The sequence below is a fragment of the Acaromyces ingoldii genome, assembly GCF_003144295.1.
Source record: "Acaromyces ingoldii strain MCA 4198 unplaced genomic scaffold FA10scaffold_4, whole genome shotgun sequence".
Taxonomy (NCBI): Eukaryota; Fungi; Basidiomycota; class Exobasidiomycetes; order Exobasidiales; family Cryptobasidiaceae; genus Acaromyces; species Acaromyces ingoldii.
This window is the reverse complement of record NW_020290250.1, coordinates 845401-867047: the sequence shown is the minus strand read 5'-3', so window position 1 is coordinate 867047 and position 21647 is coordinate 845401. Positions and strand designations below refer to the sequence as shown.

General features: G+C 60.5%; 9 protein-coding genes across 9 annotated transcripts; 4 read left to right on the top strand and 5 right to left on the bottom strand.

Moving 5' to 3' along the window:
• Positions 1–87: 87 nt before the first annotated feature.
• FA10DRAFT_287123 (hypothetical protein) lies at positions 88–672 on the bottom strand (the record flags this gene model as incomplete). The annotated part of the gene is made up of 3 exons (XM_025524121.1): positions 88–190; positions 232–369; positions 440–672. The coding sequence occupies 3 exons, from the start codon at positions 670–672 to the stop codon at positions 88–90; spliced, it is 474 nt and encodes a 157-aa protein (XP_025376431.1).
• A 107-nt stretch (positions 673–779) lies between these two features.
• Positions 780–3489, top strand: FA10DRAFT_302596 (hypothetical protein). The gene is made up of 2 exons (XM_025525145.1): positions 780–1712; positions 1785–3489. Exons 1-2 carry the CDS (start codon positions 902–904, stop codon positions 3368–3370), a joined length of 2397 nt encoding a protein of 798 aa, XP_025376430.1. The 5' UTR covers positions 780–901; the 3' UTR covers positions 3371–3489.
• Positions 3490–3783: 294 nt separating this feature from the next.
• FA10DRAFT_267807 (hypothetical protein) lies at positions 3784–4351 on the bottom strand. Its single transcript, XM_025522063.1, has one exon. The coding sequence runs from the start codon at positions 4249–4251 to the stop codon at positions 3835–3837; it is 417 nt and encodes a 138-aa protein (XP_025376429.1). The 5' UTR covers positions 4252–4351; the 3' UTR covers positions 3784–3834.
• Positions 4352–4407: 56 nt separating this feature from the next.
• Positions 4408–5526, bottom strand: FA10DRAFT_231409 (aquaporin-like protein; the record flags this gene model as incomplete). The annotated part of the gene is made up of 3 exons (XM_025518857.1): positions 4408–4774; positions 4846–5109; positions 5174–5526. The coding sequence occupies 3 exons, from the start codon at positions 5524–5526 to the stop codon at positions 4408–4410; spliced, it is 984 nt and encodes a 327-aa protein (XP_025376428.1).
• Positions 5527–6985: 1459 nt separating this feature from the next.
• FA10DRAFT_267805 (hypothetical protein) lies at positions 6986–7647 on the top strand. Its single transcript, XM_025522062.1, has one exon. The coding sequence runs from the start codon at positions 7074–7076 to the stop codon at positions 7479–7481; it is 408 nt and encodes a 135-aa protein (XP_025376427.1). The 5' UTR covers positions 6986–7073; the 3' UTR covers positions 7482–7647.
• A 780-nt stretch (positions 7648–8427) lies between these two features.
• Positions 8428–10130, top strand: FA10DRAFT_267804 (hypothetical protein). Its single transcript, XM_025522061.1, has one exon. It carries the CDS (start codon positions 8780–8782, stop codon positions 10025–10027), a length of 1248 nt encoding a protein of 415 aa, XP_025376426.1. The 5' UTR covers positions 8428–8779; the 3' UTR covers positions 10028–10130.
• FA10DRAFT_267803 (hypothetical protein) lies at positions 10051–16420 on the bottom strand. Its single transcript, XM_025522060.1, has one exon. It carries the CDS (start codon positions 16330–16332, stop codon positions 10141–10143), a length of 6192 nt encoding a protein of 2063 aa, XP_025376425.1. The 5' UTR covers positions 16333–16420; the 3' UTR covers positions 10051–10140.
• Positions 16421–16540: 120 nt separating this feature from the next.
• FA10DRAFT_302591 (hypothetical protein) lies at positions 16541–18383 on the top strand. Its single transcript, XM_025525144.1, has 2 exons — positions 16541–17013; positions 17086–18383. The coding sequence occupies exons 1-2, from the start codon at positions 16659–16661 to the stop codon at positions 18192–18194; spliced, it is 1464 nt and encodes a 487-aa protein (XP_025376424.1). The 5' UTR covers positions 16541–16658; the 3' UTR covers positions 18195–18383.
• On the bottom strand, positions 18283–21532 carry FA10DRAFT_138681 (hypothetical protein). The gene is made up of 2 exons (XM_025518023.1): positions 20624–21532; positions 18283–20529 (listed from the first exon to the last, which is right to left on the bottom strand). Exons 1-2 carry the CDS (start codon positions 21364–21366, stop codon positions 18372–18374), a joined length of 2901 nt encoding a protein of 966 aa, XP_025376423.1. The 5' UTR covers positions 21367–21532; the 3' UTR covers positions 18283–18371.
• Positions 21533–21647: the final 115 nt, after the last annotated feature.

The following is a 21647-nucleotide window of genomic DNA, read 5'->3' as shown; positions in this document are numbered from 1 at the left end:
GAGCGGGACGATGTGGTGGAGAAGGAGCTGTGCCTCTTCCTCTTCGCTATTCTGCCCCTGTCCGATCTGTCATCGATGCTACCCCCGCTATCGCTGCTCCTGCTCCTGCTCCTGCTCCTGCTGAGGCTCCGACTCGAGGAGGTCCTCGACCTCTTCCTGCTCGCTCTCGACTTCCTCCTCGAGCCTGAGCCTGAGTCTGAATCTGAGTCCGACGAATAGTCGCTAGAGTACGAGCCAGAAGACGAAGAAGATGAGGATCGTCCGCGGCGTCCTGTGTTTTGGACCTTGTCTTTGCCTTTGGATGTGGCACCCTCCTCGGTGGCCCGCTCTGCAGCTCGCTTGGCCAAGATAGCATCTGCCGTGCCGTGCCTTTGCATTGTGAAGATTCTATCAGTAAATTGAGCGACATGTGAAGCACCACCACGACCGAAATTCTCACCTCTTGAGCAGAAGCTCCTCGGGCACCTTGACGGCCTGCTGCCTGTCCCTGAGCTTCTTCTGCACCTTTGCGTCCTCAAACGCCTGCGACCGCGTAGGCCTGCTCTGGTACGCCCTCGGATTTTTGCACTCAAACGAGGCGTGGCCCGTCTGTAGGCACTTTTGGCATTTCCTGCCCGATGACGACGACGAGGCATCTGCCTTGCTCGAGCTGCCGATCCGGGAGGGGAACATGGCGATGTAGTGGGGAGAAGAGAATGATCAGCCACGCGACACGAACTTCGAGAGGAGAGGGAAAAAAAAGATATAAAATAAAGAGGAACTTCGAGTTTGTCCGCTTTGATGTGGAGCTAGCCCTCGTTCGACCTCGCTGCTCCTGACGAAGAGACACCCTGATCGAAGCGACCGAAGTCAACGACAACGACGAGTGACGACGAACAACGACGAACAACGAGACGAAACGATGAATGAGGGATCGGCTTCCGCTGATGTGCCCACGCAGCTCGCCCAGCGTTCCCCACCCTCTTCGATCCATTCGCAGATACCCCTGCGCACTTCGCGCTCCCGCCTACAGGCTTCCGCGACTGTCCTGACGCTCAACAACGACGATGTCGATGAAGGAGGCGACGAGGACGCCGTGCAAGACGAGGCAGCCGATGGAGAGGAAAGAGAGGGAGCCGCTGATGGGGAGGAGGAAGAGGACTTCAGCGACGATGAGCCACTGCATCAAGGCCGCATCGATGTGGGAAAGGCGTGGGACGAGAGCGACGACGACGACGACGACGAAGAAGACGAGGTGGAGCCCGAGGATGAAGTGGTTGCCAGGAGAGGCCGAAGGAGGCGAAAGCACCGCCGAGATCCAGTCGACCACTCGTATATCTCCTCGCTTCGGCCCTCCCCGAGCCGGTTCCGTCGATGGTGGCACAGGCTCGTCAAGTCGCCCTCTGCCCAGGCCTCGCTCAGCGTGCCTCACGTCGCTGCCAACCTGTTTTCTGCATCGCTCAACCCAGCGTGTCTGCTGAGCATGCCCGCCTACTTTGCTAGGACCGGTATTCTGCTGGGAACCCTGGGGCTAGTCTTCGTCGCCGCTCTGGCCGGTGCCGGCGGTGGTCTCTGGGTTGTCTTGGGCCGTTACGTAGGAGGCAACAACATCGAGGCCATCACCGGTGCCGGCTGTGGCCGCAACACAAAGTGGAAGGCCAACATTGGCAGGGCAGTTTCAGGTCTCCTCTTGGCCTCCTACGCGACGGGCACAGCTGTCATTGCCTACTTTGGTACGTCTCAATGCCTTCGAGCGCCCTCTTCTCTCTCTCTCTCTGCCCTCGACTGACCTGCATACATCTCAGCACTTGCCGACCTGCTTCTCCAGGTCCTCTTCCACTACTCTCCCCGGGGTATTCCGCTACATGACAGGCTCTTCGTCACCCTCTTCGTAGGCGGTCTCATGACGACGCCGCTCGTCATCTTCCCACTGGCCAAGCGCACCCTCATCCGGCTTTCGACCTTCCTTGCGGCGCTCCTCTACCCGATCACCCTGGCCATGCTACTCTTTTACATCTACTACGAAAGTCCGCAGAGTGACACTCCTGCGCCGCCACCCAAGACACCGAGTCTGAATCCAATGCACCCTCCGTCCATCTGGGCGCCGTTTTCGCTCCTGCCGCTCTTCAGCCTCAGTGCAAGCCCCTTACAGATCATCGCCCACAACCGCAGTCTCCGCCGAACGGGCATCTCGGGCAGCAACGTCAAGGCATTCATGCTGGCCCAATCGGCCCAGACGATGGCTGCCGTCGGCCTCGGTGTTGGCTTTGGCGTCGGTGTAGGGACAAGAGGGATGGGCGAAAGGCTCGGCGTTGAGATTCATCCTAATCTCTTTACATCGCTGCCCTTGTCCGACTCGCTCAACTTTGCGAGGGTTCTCTTCATTCTAATCCTCTCTTCCCATCTCGCGCTCTGCCTGGTCACTGCGCGCTCGTCGTGGGCCCGCTTGCTGAAGCTTCTCAACCTCAATCCGCTAAGGAAGAGGACTAGAGAAGGCGGTGAGACGGGCGCCGACGATGACGTCGAAGAACAGACGTCGGCTCTGCGCGATGAGTCCAACGAAGGAAGCAGCAGTGTCACAACGCACGGCATACAGTCCCAGCAGAACCAGGGAGGACACAAGAGGAAGAAGGCGCCACGGCGCTGGACGCGGCCTGCCCGCGACGCCCTCGCAGGCCTGCTGCTCTGGCTCCTGACATCGACAACGGCCTACCTCTCTGGCGTCGGCGGTTTTCACCGACGGCGTGGCGACAAGGAGGCCGCACGTCCAGACGATCTCGCCGTCGAAGCGCGCTTCACACGCGGCCAGGAGGTCATTGGCCTCATTGGTGCGGGCGTCGGCTTTGTGCTGCCGGCCCTTGTCTGGATCATCCTCTTTCATGTACGGCAGCCCCGGGCCATTCTGCTGCCGTTTGCGACCGAGATGGGCAAGACGGCCAGCGAGTGGTTCCTCGGTCCGCAGAGTGTGCTAGCGAGGCAGCGAAGGAGGCTGTTTGCGAACCGCACTCCGGCGACCAGGCGGGACGAGGGAGGAGCCGAGGAGCAGCAGCCACTGTTGGATTCACCAGAGGAAGACGAAGAGGAGAGCCAGCGGGCCTACAGGCGGTCTCTCCACGACCGCGCTACGCTCTCGCCAGGCTCAGTGGCGCCGACGGGCTACAAGTCCATGCCCTCTGATGCCAATGAGGGCTCTTCCGAAGACGGCCAGCCCCACTCGCACCAGGGAGACGCCGCCACGCGGATCCTCCTGGCACGCAAGGAGAGGCAGCTCCAGAAACGGACGAGGGGCCGGAGAATGTACCAGGACGGCATCGTCCTGGCGGGCATTTTGCCATTAGGTTTCGCCCTCATCGTGCTGGGCGCTATTGACTTGCGGCATGGCGGTTGGTAGAACCCCTTATCCATTCTTGTGGTTTCACGCTTATATGCTATTTCGGAAGAAGGCATCACCTTTGTGACCTTTCGGCATCTTGGCCGTTTCGGAGTTCTCTTGCAATCGATTGATGTGACTAAACATTCTTGCCTTTAACAACGACCTCTGGTCGGTCTTGCGGCCTGAGGAACACCAACAAGGTTTACATTGAGGACAACTTAAGGTGTATGAGCCCGACCATAATTGTGAAGTGAACGATTGACAAAATGGACAGAGAGCGGCGGGGAAATGAGAGGAGGCAGTTAGGGGATCAAGTGTAGCCGAAGCTATTCGAATAAGCGAGTGTAGTTTCTTCTTTGTCACACGCTGCCTGAAGAGAGCTGGGATGGGAGATGAGAAAAGGAAAAGGGGCGCTTCGAGAGAGTCGAAGCTTTCGTGATGATTGCCTTTGTAGGTCGGACTTTTGCCTGCGAAGCAGCCGCTCAATTCATTTTGTGGGGCCTCTTGATGGTAGCGAGCGACTCGAAGCTCTCTGGGCGGTGACGATCAATACCGGCAGATGGGTGCGCTCCCGCACCACGGCTGGTGAAGCTGTAGGAAGCAGGGCGAGGCCTGGAATCGATGGTCGAAGTAGGACTGATGATTTCTTCATCGCCCGACTGGTTCATGCTCAGTCCTGGTCCAGCGGTGGCCTGCATCGCGGCCGGATTGGGCAAGGGCAAGGCAGGGACCGTGACGATCGAAGGTGGAGGAGAGAGTCCACTAGGGTAGGTGCTCTGGCGCTTCGAGGGAAGCGCAGTTTCGACAACGCTTTGCATCGAAGCGCTTCGTCCTCGTCCAACGGTGTTTCCGGTGAGCGAACGCTTCAGAGGTTGGCTCGATGCATTCTCCGGTGCCATACTGTTGAAAGTGTTGGAGCGCTCGAGCTTCGCCGTTCCTAGCTCCACGTCGTCGTCTTCATTGCTTAGCAAAGGGCGATAGTCGCTACGAGAGGCCATGCCAAGCTTTAGAAGGCGTGCATGAAGGAGGAAAGAGGAGCAGGTCTTTTTTGCCACTCACGCTTTGGATATAAACTCGAGAGCACCAATGACGTTTCCGTAGGCATCCTTGACCACTTGTATCTTAGCTTCGACTCCGTGCCCGTCGTCATCCTGGCCCTCTGCGGCCGTCTCGTAGCGGAGCCACTTGAGCAGGTAGTAGAAAGCCCAGACGAAGACGGCGGCGCAGTAGGGAGCCACGTAGTAGATCCAAGTGTAGTCATTGAACTTGCCCGTGACGACATCGGGGCCTAGGCTGCGCGCAGGGTTGCATGATGCGCCCGTGTATGGCTGGCCAAAGAGCTGGGTGATGAAGAGGGCAAGGCCGATGCCGACGGGGGCGAGGAAGGTGCCGCGGTGCTTCTCAGCGGCGAGCATCAGAACGCTTTCAAAATATTGTCTCTACATCAGCTTCTCCGCAAATGTAGAGAATAGGGAATCATTGAGGTGACCCACGTGAAGATGAGGTTCGTCGTGAGGAAGAACTCGATCCAGAAGCCCTGAGCGACGTTCACGCCTTCGCCGAGCGTGGTGCGCGCGTTGACGGTGCCGGGCAGGAGGCAAGCGACGAGGGCGCTGGCGGTAATGCCGCCGGCAAATTGAGCGAGAGTGAGGCAGATGCACTTCGAGATATCCATGGCGCCCGCCAAAGTCAAAGCCAGAGTGATGGCTGGGTTCTGAACACCACCGCTGATTCGAAAGAAGATCCAGACCGAGATGCTTTGATACAAAATTCTGATCAGCTTGACAGTTGAACAAGGCAAGCTTCCACAAAATTTCTCACCAGAGACTGAAGCCAAATCCGAGCGAAGAAAAAAGAAGGCCTTGTAGGTCGGGCACGGAACTGGGTGCCTGCGCCTTGAGCTGATCGGCTCGGTTCGAAACCGTCGTAGCAATGGCCTCTGCGAAGAGGAGGAAGAGGAAAGTGCCACAAAACTCGGAGACGGCGGCGATCAAGAGGTTCTTGTGCTTGATCCTGCGCTGGACGGCTTCTTTGTAGAAGTTCTGCACATGTCCATTGCGCCTCTCGGCGTCCGGACTGGCAATCCGAAACGCGCGGGGGAGCTTCTGCTCGAGAATGACGGTCGAGTCGCGATTCTCGTGATTGCTGATCGATGTGTTGGCATGGCGAAGCATGGGGGGCCTGAGCTCACCGTCAATGGCCGTGGCTGACATGTTATAGGACTGATCGCCAGTGTGAGGATCGTTTTCCATGAAGTGCTTGGAACCGCCGTACTCAGACATGGCGATGGCGGCGTCTTCAGCCTCGTATCTCGGGCGTGACCTGTAGCTGGGCTTGCGCTGTTGCCGTCGGCTCTGGGCCTTTGCCGCTTGCGCGTCGATGTCGCAATCGTTGGGACTGAGGGTCGCTTCACTATCCTGGCGTCTCGCCACTGCGCCAATCTCCTCAGACGGATGCTGCTTTGGCGCCCAGGTGCCAAAAGAAAGAAAAGTCAGCAAACTGGGCATCAAGGACCGCTCCTTTTTTTCTCTTTTCTTTTGTGCCTCTTGTTCGCGCAGGGTTTTATTTCCTAGCCTCGCAGGTGACATGTCAAGTGTGGGTGTGCGACCGTGACGAAGACGATGGACGTATTGCTCGCTCCGACGAGTCGTAGCACCCCACATCCTTGCACCTACTTACCGTGGCTGCGTCCCCAGACGGCATCTCGGCGGGCTCATTTGCTCGGCTTTCGCTGCTCGACATGACTGCTGGTCAAAATATTGAGTAACGACGAGATACGAAAATTTCGGAGGTGGGGCAGGGCGGCTTTTGTGGCGGATGAGGTCTGTCGGAATGACGTCGTGCTAGCCGAAGAGGGGGTGGAAAAGGAGTGAGGAAGACCTGAGGAGGAAGAGGCGGCCCGGATAGATGCGGCCGTGCGACCGTGTCCGACTCGAGCTCCTTTAACTCACTGGAGCCATACTGCCCTTCGTGTCGAAGTTCCTTTCTCAATAGACCACGACACAGGGATTGCGCTTGAGGCTCTTCCGCCTGAACGACAAACGACACCACGGAGGAAGCACGTTGATATCTCGTTAATCGGCCTTGCGACAAGTCGCCGAGAACAGCAAGAAGGTGGCCTGAACGCCCTTGATCATACGAATCTGTTCTTTCCCATATCGCGATAATCTATGCATGTATAGTACACATGGGGCCCCCTCCAATGCAATCGCGGCAACAATGGCGGCGACCAATGACGGGAGGCGTGGTCAGTTTTTTCGCCGCACTGTCTGACTGGCCGCCACCGCCGCCAGGGAAAAAAAAACTGAGAGGCACATGGGCGTGGCGAGACTGGCGCGAAACGAAGCGGCCCGAGCAAAATCATCTTGTACCAATCTAGAGAGAGCGAGCAGCAGCAGCCCAGCCAAAGGGCAGGATCCGTGCACTACGGGCCGGGTACGCCAACGTGGCTACCCGTTGCGTTAGTGTTTCTCTCACGCTTGGGCCTGCGAGGCCATTGCTCGATAGAGGCCGCTTCCATTCCTCCTTCCGTTTTGGGCTGCTTTGCGACGTTGTCACCTGCATATCTCTCTGGTAAGATCAAATGCATAGAGTTGCAATTTCCTTGCCACCCGAATGTGACCGCATCGCAAAAGCACCAAAAAAGGAAGGAGACGGTGATATTGATACAAATGCAGCGAATATTCCTGGCTAAAGGACGAGGAGGATATAGTCGAGAAGGATGACGAGGCCGACGAGAAAGGAAACAAAGAGGATCAGCGCTGGAAGCATGGGCATATTTCCCAGAAATGTTCTCGGGCCTCGTGGTCCCGCATCTGTCGACATTGTCCCCGACGTCGAGGGCGATGCAGCGGCCGTGGAGGAAGTGGTCGATGATGCCGAGGATGATGCAGATGCAGATGCAGGTGCGGTCGGATCCGATGACGAGGCGGATGCAGCTGCAGAAGAAGAGCGAGTGGACGAAGGTGAGGACGAAGGAGAGGGCGAGGAAGTAGAAAAGGTGGAAATAAGCGAGCTGCCAAGACATGAAGCGGGGATGCTGAGCGATCCCGGCGGCACTATCGATGACTGGCTGGCAAAGATAGCAGAAACCAAGCACGAGTCGGCCACAGCCGTGACCGGCGCGTAGGGCGGTACTGGCCGTGATGTCGTGGAGGCTGTGCCCGTGTTGACTGCCCCTTTGGGAACGGAATTGGGGGTATTGGTAGGCTGTTCCGTGTGTCAATCTCCTCATCAGTCGGTGTTTGTCTAGTAGACGCGTATAGCCCACGAATCCATACCCACATCGTTCTGAGGCGAGGCTCGCGTGCCTATGATGGCCATCATGGACAGCAATGCCAGCAACAGCAGCAAGGGCAGCGGCAGAGATAGCCTGCGCTTGCGTTGTACCATTGCCAACCACGTCGCCATCGCCAGATGTCAATCGAATGAAGACGAGGTGGGCCGGCCTGTGGGGACGATGAGCTTGTTTTCCAGACTTGCAGCTTGTCCGAAATCCGAGGTTTCGCCCGCGTTTCTTTCCTCTGGCTACTACCGCAACCGCTGGTAGCAAGGGGATCGAATCCCTGAGATAGGCACCAGCCCAGCAGCTTCACACCAGCTTCACATCAGGCTGCCGATGCCAATCGGCTTGGAGCAAGCCATAGGATGTCACTATCCCTACTTGTCATGACCTTCAAGCGTGTTTAGACCTGGTCGTTGCCTCTCTTGTACTGTACAGTACAGTACGCAAGGCCTCGCCGTTCCCTCCCTTGGCTGCTACAGACCGCTAAGATACGCTGGGCATCAATTAACTGAGACGATCTCACTGGTTCGAATTCCCGCAAGGCCATAATAAGTACCATCCGTCAGTCTGACTGACATCTTTCGAAATATTTATAGCTGTCTGCGTCGTCCCACTGCACAGCGCAGCCCAGTGTCGTTGCACGCGGGCGATTGACTGATTGCTTGGTGCTCCCGGAGATTAGCGGACCTTGAACGCTTTTTGAGTCGCGATTTTTTGTTCAGTCTGTGGCTTTCATCGTTTCAATGATCGATCAGCTTGAAAATTCCACTTACATCTGAGCTCATCAAAACAAGTCTGGACCCCTCTGCCCTTTAATCGTCACGATCTTTTCTTACGACTTCACGCCATCGACGATATTGACCCTCTCCCTCGTTCCTCTCTTCGCTGTTATCTGATATCCGCTTCTCCCCTTTGCCCTTCGACTAGCTCCATCGCCAAGCAAGACCAACGAGGCGTGTTCTTTACGGTGACGCGACGCTCAGTGTTCCACCTTTTTACGCGACGCCATTTTATTCCCCCCTGTTGCGAGACGGGTCCCATCAGATAGATTGATCGAAGGCGCGAGGGTGAGCGTTAAGAAGAGAGGATCCCCCAGCGAGCGGCCGTGCCTCCTCTCCTCTTGACCCACTCCTCGTCTCATCATGGCATGCCCTTTCGCTCGTCTGGCCAAGCTCACGGGTGCCGCCAAGGGCTTCCACGGCCACCACGGCGAACTCCACCACAATCAGCGCGATGGGGCCGGCCTTGCAAACGCGCCGCTCTCCCTTCAATTCAAGCAAGGAACGGCGGCGGCGCACCGAGCAGTCGAACGCTCCGCGGGCGTACGCGCTTTGATGGGCTTCGGCTCCGACAACAAGGCCGCCGTCTTTGATCGCATCGACCATCTCCGCTGGCTCATCATGCTCGGCTGCGTCTATGCTGCGCTGGAATCGTCGTGCGCGAGGTCGGATAATGCCATTTCCCACCTCTTGCCACACCTCGTCAGGCTGCCGAGCCTGCTCGAAGATACACAGGTCCACCTGGACGAGGCACTGGGCCAAGAGGCATCCTCCACCGTCGACGACCTCGTGGCAGAGGCGGGACAGGCGGACCTCGACGACGAGGCGGAGTCGCGCCGCCGACTCGAGCTGTTTAGACTTGTCGACGAAGCGCAGAGCACAGTGTTGGAGTGCTACCACGATGACGTCAAGACGCCTTTGCGGCTCCGTCGAGCTCATCTCGACCTCCTCACGGCGCGCCAAGTCTCTGCGACATCGACCTACGTCGCCCACCTCCTCTCGCTTCCCTCTCCTCCTCCTCCCTCCTCAGGCACCTCCACGCCCTCTTCTGCCTCCGACGAGGGCCTCTCTTTTACCCCTCCACCCTCCATCTCGCTGCATGACGATGGAGCTGCATACTTTCCCGACAGCTTGTCGTCAGACGACGATTGCCAGATCCCCCTGGTCGTGTCGCACGCATATGTACGCTACCTGGGCGACCTCTCTGGCGGGCAGCACATTGCCAAACGCCTCCGGAAGCTCTTTCCCGTGCACCATGCCCCCTCGGCCGGGTTCGCATTCTACGACTTTGTTGCGACAAAGAGCGCAGCAGAGCTCAAGGACGACTTCAGACACTCGATCGATCGGCCCGACCTCCATCTGAGCGCGCGGCACTTGGACAACCTTGTCGCCGAGGCCAGCCGCGGCTTCGACTTCAACACGACCCTCTTTGATTCTCTTGTCGATGTCGAGCCCAGTCAACCCGTCGTCGTCGTCACAACCACTGGTACCCACGACGCACCGGTGAAAATGTCTGCTCTGCCTTTCCTCAACACGATGCACGCTTCATTGCTCGTCCTCGTCGTCGCCCTCGGCCTCGTCGCCCTGTCTCAACAGCACCTTTCTGCTTAGTTTGCATCGTCTCTCTTTGCAACCCTTGCCATTTATCTTGCTTTACTAGAGCATGCTTGTATTCTATATACCAACCAAGTTTACACGGAAGAACATCACATTTGCATACACACTCAAGAAGCAGTCTGACGGATCGACGTCGTGGCAGGTGTCCTCCCTTCCTTTTTCTCCTCCTCCTCCTCCTCCTGCAAGACGCTCCGATAAAAGGCCTGCAGCGCACCGACGTCTGCCGTAAAGGCCGCAAAGTCCCTCCGGAGCTTCTCGGCAGACGGCATTGTCCTCTCGGCCCTTTCGCCCGCCTCCTTTTCCTCCTTGTCCTCTAGCCTCTCCTTCTTCCCGCCTTCGTCCTTGTCGTCGTTGAAGCGGCTGGCATTGGCCGTGGCACTCTCCTTTTTTCTCCCATTGGCACTCTTGTCCTTTTCCCGCTCCTTTTCTGCTGCAGCTGCCGCCGCACCGCCGCCAACGCCGCCAACGCCGCCAGGGCCTCCCGAGTTCGAAGAGGAAGAGGTACTGGCGAGGTGCAGACGATTGTCGAGCCACAGAAATCCCTCGCCGTCCTTGAGCACCTGGACAAAGGCGACGCCGGACCGGTGCACAAACTGGCTCAGGTCAAAGTGGTTCGGCCGGGACCGGTAGGTGAAGCGCGTCATCGTCTTCTTTGTCGTCTTGGCGCTCGTGGGCGGCCCCGTCGTGGTAGAGGAGGTCGGAGAGCGGGACTGGGACTGGTACTGGTCAGAGGATTCCTGGTCGAGAATGAAGCCGAAGCGGCGCAGGAGCGCATACTCGAACCGGTGTGTCGCCCTGCCCTGCGTCGCGGGCGGGTAGAGGGCCAAGGGAATGTGGACGGGCATCTGGAAGGGATTGTGGCGTGCGACGTCTGCGATCTGGCCGATGGGTGCCTCGATGAGTCTGAGGCCAAAGCGCTCGACGGTGCGCGTCCAGCTCTGGACCATGTCTTCGATGAAGCGGGCCGTCGTGCCCAGCCAATGGATCTGGAAGTTGAAGCCGTTGGAGGGGTTGTGCGCCAGATCGTGATGCAGGTACGCCACCTCAGACCGGTCCGACCGGCGCAAGGGGTCGACATCGATGAGCATCGTCCGGCTCATCTCAATCACGGATGGATTGGCCTTCTTGCCGCCACTGCCACCCCGCGGCGGTGTCTTCTTGTCCCGGTCCTCTTCTTCTGCTCCAGGCACCGGCGACTTTTTCGAGGCATAGTCGGGCCGGAGCCTGTAGAAGTAGTGGCCATCGAGGAAGCCGTGAAAGCGATCGACGTGCTCAAAGAGGCCCGCGTCCATCAGCCTGGCGCCCCACTGCGTCGCCTCGTCCCTCGAATGCACATCGTCAAAGCGCCGGCACAGCCACGTCACAAACTCGGTGCCCGTAAAGGCGTCGGTGTAGAGGATGCGATGCCAGATGCGATCGTTGATCTTGACGCCGGACTCGGACGAATACATGTCCTGGGCAAGCTGTTGCAGGTCTGTCTGGGCCTTGGCCAGCTGCCGAGACGAGGAGAGGGAGCCTGACGGGCCACCCCGACGGGCCCTCGCCTCGTCGAGCTCCTCTGCATGGGACGCCATGACCAGCTTCATGAACTCGTCGTCGTCCACACTCATGGCCGGGTCCAAGCTCGTGGGGATGAACCTCAGGGGTGCGGTGAATGACTTTGCCGCAGCGACCCTCTGCCTCGAAGACGAGGTGGGGTCCCTCGGCTTCCACTTTGCCCTCGTAAAGAGGTCTGCCAGCCGGTCCATGCCCACGAGCCTTACCTCTTCGTCACTCAGCTTCTCGCCCGAGGGGCCCGTCATGGTCGGAGGGCTGCCCTCGCTGGGCACCACGACGAACCGCGTTCTCCAGAAGCGCAGACCCTCGACGAAGCTGTCGTCCTCTGCATGGCCCGCAATGAGGGCGTCGAGGTAGGTCCAGTGGTATGCGCCAAAGTCTGGATAGCGGAACCGCGCATCGACGGTCTGGTAACCTGGGCAATTTCTCGCCCAGATGCAGCACGAGTAGTCGATTGGCGACGTATCGTACTCTGTCCTTCTCACGAAGCGCTTGACGTGGATGGCGCCGCCGGATCGATCGTAGGAGATGCGGTGGATTTGGTTCGACATGCCCAAAAAGATGGGGTTGCCCGAGGCCAGACTGCCTGGCTGGAACAGCTCCGAGGGCTCTCGCAGCCGGAATTCATCGGCAGTCTCGTCCAGCCCACCGTTTCTCTGTGCTGACAACTTTGAGCGCGTGGGGGAAGACACTGGCACGATGAATTGGAATCCTTGAGCGAGCCGCTGCGAGGCCATCTCGCGCAGCACGGCGAGCGCCGGCGGCGTCGAAGCCCGTCGCTTGACGAGGAAGCTCGTCGAGTCGCTGGCAATCGACATTGTGTACGGGTACTCCTGCCACTGGTTGGCCAGATCGACCGGTGTGGGCAGGTAGAGAGTCGTGAGCGGCAAGCAAGCCGGGCTCGTCATGCTGCGCCACTTGACGACGTGCCGGTTGAGCCTGCGCGGAAAGAGGTGCTGCCACCGCATGAGCTGGCTCGACGTCGTCCTCGATTCGAGACTCTTGCGCGGATTCGAAGGATTGACGAGCGTCTGCTTCTCGACCTGAGCCTGCTGAGCATACCGAGCCTTTGCCTCTTCTTCCTCCCATGCCCGCTCCAGGGCCTCTTGCTCGCGAAGCATCATTGCGTCCTCTTCGTCAACCACGGCCACGCCCTGGTCAGTCGCCAAGCCCATCAGGCCCTTTTCTCCCCTTTGCTCCTTTGTTCCGTGACCCGTGGCCGCCTTTGCATCCAACGCACCACCACCACCACCTCCTCCTCCTCCTCCGCCGCCGGCGCCTCCTCCCCCGGCAGGCGCATCCGATGGGATCGAAATGGGCGCAGGCGCAAGGATGCCCTTTTCGTCGCCCGTGTGCTCTTTCGTTGGTGTGTTGACAGTCGAAGGCGCCAGCAAGCTCGAAGTCGAGCTCGAGGGCACCATTCTGCCCGACGAAGTTCTAAGCAGCTCCTGTATGCGCCTCGAGGCAACCGAAGAGGAATCGATGCGCTCCAGCGCCTGCCCCTCTGGCCGCTTACCCGTCCTGCTCCCCTCCTCCTTTGCCTCTTCTGCCTCGTGCCCTGCTGCTGCTCCTCCTCCTTCGTCTGTCTCGCCGTCTCGAGCAGAAGCCTGGTTCTGGCCCCGGATCGAGTTCCAGATCCACGTCGTGCTGAGCTTGTACATTGACTTTGGCCTCGAAGGGCTTACGGTCGCAGAGGACGTCAAAGGCGTGACGGTGCCCCGACTGGCATCTCTCGACATGATTGACGCGCTGGCCGTTCCCGGCGTCGCTGCCGTATTTGCAGGCGAAGTCGGGGATGCCTCGCTGCTCGTAGATGGCCCATCATTCAGCTCGTCAAAGGTGGTGAACGAAGGGCCGACGGAGGCCTTTGCCTTGCCCATAGGCTCCAACGGCCTTGGACCCAGCGATGACCGGTTGAAGGTGCTGACGCTCCGGATGGATGCAGCGCGAGACGACGGTCCCCGTGAGACATCGCCTGCGGCAATCACTGCCGAGATGGGGTCCACAGGCGAGGGCGGCCCGGACTGCCTCGCCTGGTTCGGAGACAGAGGCTGGCTCGACAGACCGTCAGGCCGACCCTTGGAGCGTGGCCACGTCGCCTGATTGCCAATGACGACGTCTGCGCCCGCCAGCGCTGCATGCTCATCGTGCGACTCGAGCACGGGCGATGCAAACAAGCTCGACTGCCTCGAGAATCGGCTCGACTTGACCGGTGATCTCGAATGCGACCCGCTTCCTCCTCCTCCTCCTCCTCCTCCTCCAGCAGCACCACCACCACCACTACCCTGCTGCTGATTCGGCGCCAATCGCTTCTCGCCCAGCCCCTCGCCCGATGGCACCTGGCGCAGCGATCGGCTTGGCGACGTCGAGATGGCTGCACCGCTGCTCTTGGCCTCGCCCAGGAGCAGGCTGGGCCGGTTGATGAGGTGCATGGGCGCCGCCTCGAGGTCTCGAAACGTCTCTCGGTCGAAGCGCTCGCGTAGGATGCGGCGCTGCGTCCGCGGACTCAGGCCGCCGAGGTCAGAGGCGCCGACTGCAAAGCCGTCGCTCGTCGTGCTGCTGTTGCTCTGCTGTGGCTGCCACCGCAGTTGTTGCGAGAGCTGCTGCGAGCTGGACCTCTGCTGCTGTTGCTGTTGATACTGCTGCTGCTGCTGCTGCCTTTGTTGCTGCATGGCTTTCTGGTACCGCGACTGGCCGCTCCCAATCGCAATGGACCCCGACGTGGCCGTCGTGGCCAGGCTCATTGGCCTGTGCACGTAGGACTGGCCCGTGTTGATGGCAAATTCAATGTATGGGATGATGATGTCGCTGATGTTGTTCTCCATCTGGCCCATCATCTGGATCTCGTGCATCTTGCACCGCGGCACGAACCGATCAGCGCGAAACGGCTTGTCCTGCTGGAGGTTGTAAAAGGAGCAGTCGACCCAGTGGGGGATGCTGAAGAAGTCGACGACGCCCGACGACGCCGAGGTAGAGGGGTGTGACGTGGGTGCCGCAGCAGCAGACGACGAGCTGTACGAGGAGCGCTTCGGGTCAAAGTAGAGCGGATCTGGCGGCGGACTCAGGGCACCAGCAGCGCCTGTCCTCGACGAGGTGGTGCCTCTTCGTTTGCGCGTCGCCGCTGTTGTTGTTGTTGTCGTCGCCGCCGCTGCCGACGGGGCCGGTTGCGGCGTCGGTGGTGGCTGCTGCTCGGCGACGGGGACCTGGCTCTGAAAGTGAAAGAGGGGGACCGAGTGGAGCGGCATCCTCGTCAGACAGACGAGGTCGAGGCCGATGCCATTGTCGATGAGGCGCTCCGTCGTCAGCCGGAGGAGGCGCTTGTCGACGTTGAAGTGGCCCGTGCCCGCAGTGACGACGACGAGGTCGAGGCCGGTCCGGTTGAGGTCACGGTCGATGTAGTGCTCGTCAAAGGGATTCAGGGCGAGATTGATGGCCTCGAGGATGTTGCCGTCGTGCGAGGCAGACACCCTGCCGGCCAACAGCGCGCGATCCCTCCGGAGCAAATCGGCGTGCTGCTCCTCCTGCCACGGCGCACCGGCGGGCCCGGCGACGGGCCTCCGGACGATGAGAATGTCGTGGCGGAAGCGGTAGAACTCCTCCTTGAGCGTCGTCAGGACCTTGCTCCAGTCGCAGTCGGACTCGAGGTCGACGATGACCTTGTAGTAGTCAATGTACCACCGGTCCCTTTTTGCTCCTCCTGTTCCTGTCTGCTCCTTCCTCAGAGGCAGCGACGACTCCTCGAGCATGTGCAGCTCCGACTCGTCGTAGTGGACACGGGCAAAGAGGACGACGCTGACGACGTGGTTCGTCGGCACCTTGGACCACCGGCGCACGAGCTCGGGCAGGAAGCCAGAGATGGCCTTTTCAAAGTACTGCTCGCCGTCCTCGTCAAAGTCCCACATCTCACGGGCCATTTGGAGAAAGACGTTGTACTTTGCCGACTCGGAGCGAAAGATGGTGCGTGTATGCGGGGCCACGTAGCCCGACAGAACCTTTTTTTCGTCGATGAAGATGCGCCCGATGGTTGCGCGCACGCAGCCGGCTAGCGTCACCTTCTGGCCGACGTGGACGCAGCGGTCCTCGAGGAGCGCACCCAGGCGCCACATGTCAGCCCGCCCCACGTACTGGTCGCGAAAGTAGAGCTCGACGTGGGAGATGGTGTGAATGTCGCGGGGCACCTTGCTCAGCACGACCTGGCAGCGGTTGTAGAGGCCGTATGCGCCCGCGAGCGACCGTGCGACGCTCACTTGCAGGTTCGAGCCCGCCCGCTCGATGCACTCGGTGTCCTGCAGGGCCTGGTTGGCGGTAAAGAGGAAGCTGTGCTTGGTCCTCTTCTTGCTGGCTTTTGATGTGCCCACGTTGGAGTTCGTCGACGGCGGCGGTGGCAGCTCGGCAGCTGCAGCATGGTTGTGCTCATCGAGGAGGACGAGCTCGAGGAGGTCCGATGCGTCGCTCACGCCGCCCAGCGCAGCGACGACGTCGGGATTGATGACGACGTCATGCGTGCTGAAATTGGGTGGGTCGTGCGTCCAGAGGACGACGGGCCTCGATGTGAGCGTGGGTCTCGACGAGGAGCTCTCGGATGCCGAGCGAAACGAGGAGCGTCTGCGGCTCGTCGATGCTGCGCTCCCACCCGGCCGCGACGACGAGCGTCGACGGTCGCGATGGCCTGACGCGGGCGAGGGCGATGTCCTGGGCGAGAGCCTTGCGCCCAGATGGGCAGGTATCGAGGGCGCTGCCATGGCCTCTCGCTGCCTCGCTCGCTCACCCCTTTGTGAGTGGGGGGGGGATTAGCTTTGGAGCGAGAGGACTGACTGGCTAATCTCTGAGCTGCAACACCAAATCAGAAGGACACCTGCCGTGCGCTAGGCCAAGCAGCGAGAAACGCGCGCACTGAAGAAGAAAAAAAGGCCCGAGCGCGGAAAGCCAGTCTTGTTTCATCAATTGATGCGTCGTCCGTTCGTTTGTGCGGCTTTCATTTTTAGCGACGCATCAAGACAAGACACACATCCATAGCGACGACGACGACGACGACGACAGAAGAAGAGAAAGGCAGGACAACATCACCATGTCGCTCATCGAGCCATCTGCGCTGCCCAGCGCCAGCTCTGCCGACGTTGGCCAGCTGCTGAGCCGGCTGCTGGAGCTGCATGCCGAGAAGCAGCTCACATCGCTCAGCGACCAGTGCCTCGAGGCCATCTCCTCGCTGCCGACCGAGGACCGGCCGACGTCGTACGAGGGCCTCCTCGACGTGGCGCGGTACTGCATCGACGAAGAGCCCGGGTGGAATGCGCAGGACAAGGCCGTGCTCCTCAGCGGGCATCCTCGCATCGGCCAGCCGGCACAGAGCACAAAGGAGGGCATGAGCGAGTCGAGCAGGGCAGAGCAGCGCGCCGACACGGCCGACGAGGCTTCCGATCAGCGTGCGTATCGTGTTGTGTGCTTTCTCGTTGCAAGCCTGCTCATGGCCTCTAGCTGACCGGAACGAATGACAGGACTCGCCTCGCTCAACTTCATCTACGAGCACCGCTATCCGTCATTACGGTATGTGACCTTTGTCGCTGGCCGGCCTCGCGCGGCCATCGTCGACGAGCTCGCTTCTTTCCTCGGCGCTTCCCTCGCCTCGCTCCAGCCTCCTTCCACCTCGTACAACGAGCTCCTCGAGACTCCATCCGATTCGGTGCAGAAATGGGCGCATACAAAGATCGAGGCCATCGCCCTGGACTCGCCAGACTGGACCAAGGAGCTCAATCGCGGCCTCGATGCCCTCTTTGAGATTGCCGCCAGCCGTGCGACCAAGCTACCATCCTCCGCTAATGCCTCATCTTCCTCCTCGTCGGGCCTCGTTCCTGCCTCCGCCACATCAGCGCCTGCCAAGGACGAGCAAAGACGAGGCCAGGCCGGCGACGACGAGTTCGACGAGCCGTTTCTCTCGCTCAAGCGCTTCACCTCGCTCGTCGAGGCCTCGCCCATCCTCACGCACTTTTTCGAGCAGGACCTCGCCACTTCCTTTGTCCTCACTGCCCCCGCGCCTGCGCCCGAGAGCGCCCGCGATGCCCTGGCGACGCTCGCCGCCGTGGCCGTCACGGGCGGCGGCGGCGGCGGTGCCACACGCAAGCGCGTCAAGGGCCTCCTCGGCGGTCTCTGGGGCGAGGTCGCCGACCGGGCAGGCAAGGTGACGGGCAGAGAGTCGCGCCGGGGACCGCTGCCGGCCTTTGGCGGCCGGGGCGACGCCACGGCCAAGAATCTCGAGGAGGGCGTTGGCGCCGATGTCAAGGAGGCAAAGGGCGTCACAAAGACGACGGCGTCAGTGCCAGCACCAGCGACGACAACGACGCTCGACGGCGCAGAGGAGCGGCTGCGCGTCGCGACGAAGCGCCTCGTCGAGGCCGATCGTAGCCACTTTGTCATTGACGAGCCGGGCAATGCCAGCGGCGCCGTCGGCGACGACGACGAGGAAGAGGACGTGGGCGACGCGGAGCAAGACCTGGGCATGGACCGGCTCGGCATCGATGATGGCGCACAGGCAAAGGAAAAGGATGCGACGCTGAGCGCCAAGGAGCAGCAGCTCGCAAAGGATCTCCGCAGCGCACCGGCGCAGTAGAGCGTGGTCATCCTTTCTTCTCTTTCTTCTTCTTCTTCTTCATCGTCATCATCATCATCAGAGCCAGCACAGCTCCGCCAGCACTCTTTCTCATTCCTGGTATCATGGTCTCCATTCACAACTATTCCTGTCCTGTTGCCTGTTGCCATACCTAGTTATACAATTGGATCATCCCATCTACTGTTCCTCAAAGACCTCCGAGAGCGGTCGCCGGCCCTTGTCGCCCGCAGCAGCGACGACGCCCAGCATGCTGCTGCTGCTGCTGTTGCCGCCTCCTTTGCTGCCGCCCTTGCTCTTTACTGCCCTCGCAGCATCGGCCAGTGGGCTGCTCGGCGTCGACGACTGGGCCCCTCTTTCCTCTCTTTTCCTCTGCCCCTCGCCGGCCCGTGTCTCTTTGTCTGCTTCTGGAGAAGCGACCTGTGAGGCGGGCCCGACGCGTGTGTCCGGCGATGATGCGCCGCTCGATGAAGGAGTCCTGATCGTCGAGAACGTCGCGGTGGCATTGGCGCCCGCGAGCGCGACGCCGGACCCGCCAGAAGCAGAAGCAGACGCAGGCGCGGATATCGCTGCTGCCGCTGTGCTCGGCGAGCTGCTCGCTTGGCCACCACCACGCATCGAGCTGCTCCTGTTCGTCGCCGTCGCTGGACCAGGCGAGTAGAGGCTGGCCATCGTCTGCGAGGCAGGCGAGAGCAGGCGCGACTTTTGCTGGTTGATGACCGACGACGATGTCGAGCGGCCATAGGTGCTGCTCTTGCTGCGGATCGACATCGTCGACGCCGTGCCGCCGCCGCCGCCGCCACCCCGTCGCAAGGGCGAAGTGGGAGGCGACGAGACCATCGAGGTGCTTGGAGAAAAGGTGTAGCGCGATCGAGGGGAGCTGGCGCCCGTGGGCGTTTGGGGTACATCTTCGCCTCGGCCTTCCCCCTCCTCGTCGTCGTCACTGTCGTTGCGGTCGCGCCGCGGTGGCTCCCCGATGCCGAGCTGCGACAGAGACCTGTCTAGTGCCGTGGTGGAAAAGGCAGAAGACGAGGCTGGCGGCGACTGTCCGAGGAGGGATGACGACGACGGCGGTGGCTTGGCTCGTCGAGTCAGCGTCGCATTCCAGCTCTTGTCCTCGTCCTTGGGAGAAGGGTCCCCCTCGGTAAGGTGCAGCACCGGCAGCTCATACTCGGCCTCGTCAAAGATCTCGTAGAAGTGCTCAATGGCAAACTTGAGAAGCGTACCCAGCGTCGTTTTGCCCGGTCGAAGTGCCTCACCGGATCGTTGGACCCTGCAGAGGCTCACGTCCCTCAGGGGATCAGGTCCGCGGACTAGGTTGGGGGCTAGAACGGTGGCCAGATTCGAGGCGTCCATCCGAGACCGGTCAGCGTGCTGACTCGCCTCGGCGGCGAGCTCGAGGACGTAGGTGAGGAGGAGCAAGCGCCAGGGCGTGAGCATGACGAGCACCTCTTCGCGCAGGTGCTCGATTGTCGCCTCGTCGTCGTTGCTCTCGCCTGCCAGCAGCGGGCACTTTTCGATGGTCCGGTAGGTGAATGCAGCGAACATGGGTGGGTCCAGCCTGCGAAGGTAGTCCTTGAGGAGCGCCGCTGGAAGGTGCGGGTCCTTTTCGACGAATCGCGCAAAGTTGGGGCACGAATTGACAGAGTAGGCATACTTGGCAGCGCGGAGCAGCGCATTGGAGGGCGAGGCTCGAAAGAGGCCTTCGAGGTCGAGGAGCGCCGTGGCCGACTCGCCCTCCCCCCACGTTCCTCGAAGCGCCTCGACGCAATCCCTCACCACCTTGGGCAGGCTGCCTTCGTCCTCGTCATGCTTGCTCGCTTGGCCGTCGCTGTCGTCGGCCGCGAGAGTCTTGCCGTCGATGCTGCTGCTACTGCTGCTGCGACTGACTCGCAAGTCGTGGATGAGGACTTCGGGCATGATTTCGATCTGTCCCAAGCTGATGTGCCGGCCGAGGTCGCCGAGGCTGTCGCACTGCACAATCTTCTTGGCAAACTTGGGCGAAACAAAGTAGCTTCCCGTGCCGATGAGTCGCACAAGCGTCTTGGTAAAGAGGGTGGGATGGACAATGTAGAGCTTCTTGAGATTCTTTCGGTAGTTGCGACCAAGGCCCCGCCATGCGCGCCAGCACCATGCCCACCCGGGCCACGCCGTTTTGGCATTGGCCGAGCCAGAGTCGATGCCATCGGAGCCAGAGGCAAAGAGGATGACCGTGTAGCCGCCGGGCGTCTCGACGAGCGGGAGTGTCCGGCTCAGTATCCTCTCCAAGAGGACGTCATGGGATGTGACCGACGAAGGAGGAAGGGCTGGCGCCGTGAGTGTCACGACTGCTCTCTCTCTAAAAGCCAGAGCCACGGAAAAAGGGGAAAGTAGGAGTCAGGATTCAGCGCCCACGAAAGGGGATTGGTAAGGGTTAGGGAGGGCAGACTCACTCGCCATCAACACCAGCAAAGCCAACGATGCGGTCCACGTAATCGTCGACGCTCCTCGCCTTTTGCCGCTGCTTCTCCATCCATCCCTCGCCCTGCTCCTGGCCGTCAAAGAGGCTGCTGGCTACGCCTCGAGAGAGCGTCGATCTAAGCCTCGTAGTTCCCCACTCCCACCAGCCACCCGGTGCCATCACTGTGGTGTCTGGAGCGACACTGGTTGCTTCCGTGGGAGCGTTGCCGGCATTGCGCACAGTGTCGTAGGGTCGTGCTGCTGAGTGCTTTGCCTTGACCCGTGTCAGCGTCCTGAAAGCCTCGCCCATCTCGCGTGACACCTCGTCTTCGTCTTCCTTTTGCTCTTGGTCGATGTCATTCTCGATGATGGAATCGATCGAAGACGTCGAGGGCATGCGTCGCGTCGTCGAGGTGCTGCTGTCGCGCTCAAACGGGATCGACTTGCGCTGCCGGCTGGATCGCCGCGACGTGTCCCGCATCCTCGAGGGACTGTCGACGAGCTGGTCATGCCGCGGCTCGGGGCTCGAAGTGAATTCGTCGCTACTGCCAGGACCATCCTCCAGCGTTGTCTTGCTCGAAGAGGTGACCGACGGCGTTCTTGGAGCATCCAGCTTGGCCGGTGCTTGCGCTTCTTCCTGCTTTGCACGCACGGGCGTTGGCTCAGGCCCGGGCGCCCGTCGCCTCGTCAAGAAGAAGCTCGACCATCCTCCTGCCCCTTGCGTCTGCCTGCTCATTCCCGCTAAACAACAATCGATCTTTCTGCTTGATTCCGCCCGCGCGCGAGCTGTGCGTCGAGCCTTGTCGCGGTGCCGATGTCGCTTTGGTCGGCCTCTAATCTAAAAAAGACAGGGGGAGCCTTGTTTCCCTGCCCTGTCAAAATAACACAAACGAGACGCGAGGCCAAACGCGCGGGCCGCCACAAACAAAAACGGGACCGACCCTTTATTTGCTTTAGGCTAGCTCTCTAGCTCTGCTTTGGAGAAATGTATGTGTCCCACGTGAGCTGATTCTGGAT

Excerpts from the sequence above, each read along its gene's own strand:
- FA10DRAFT_302596 (XM_025525145.1), top strand. The coding sequence starts at position 902 with ATGAATGAGGGATCGGCTTCCGCTGATGTGCCCACGCAGCTCGCCCAG. Across the intron at positions 1,713-1,784 it reads AGCTGTCATTGCCTACTTTG|CACTTGCCGACCTGCTTCTC; the intron begins GTACGTCTCAAT and ends CATACATCTCAG.
- FA10DRAFT_267807 (XM_025522063.1), bottom strand. The coding sequence starts at position 4,251 with ATGGCACCGGAGAATGCATCGAGCCAACCTCTGAAGCGTTCGCTCACC.
- FA10DRAFT_267805 (XM_025522062.1), top strand. The coding sequence starts at position 7,074 with ATGACGAGGCCGACGAGAAAGGAAACAAAGAGGATCAGCGCTGGAAGC.
- FA10DRAFT_267804 (XM_025522061.1), top strand. The coding sequence starts at position 8,780 with ATGGCATGCCCTTTCGCTCGTCTGGCCAAGCTCACGGGTGCCGCCAAG.
- FA10DRAFT_267803 (XM_025522060.1), bottom strand. The coding sequence starts at position 16,332 with ATGGCAGCGCCCTCGATACCTGCCCATCTGGGCGCAAGGCTCTCGCCC.
- FA10DRAFT_302591 (XM_025525144.1), top strand. The coding sequence starts at position 16,659 with ATGTCGCTCATCGAGCCATCTGCGCTGCCCAGCGCCAGCTCTGCCGAC. Across the intron at positions 17,014-17,085 it reads CGACGAGGCTTCCGATCAGC|GACTCGCCTCGCTCAACTTC; the intron begins GTGCGTATCGTG and ends AACGAATGACAG.
- FA10DRAFT_138681 (XM_025518023.1), bottom strand. The coding sequence starts at position 21,366 with ATGAGCAGGCAGACGCAAGGGGCAGGAGGATGGTCGAGCTTCTTCTTG. Across the intron at positions 20,530-20,623 it reads TTTGCTGGTGTTGATGGCGA|AGAGAGAGCAGTCGTGACAC; the intron begins GTGAGTCTGCCC and ends TCTGGCTTTTAG.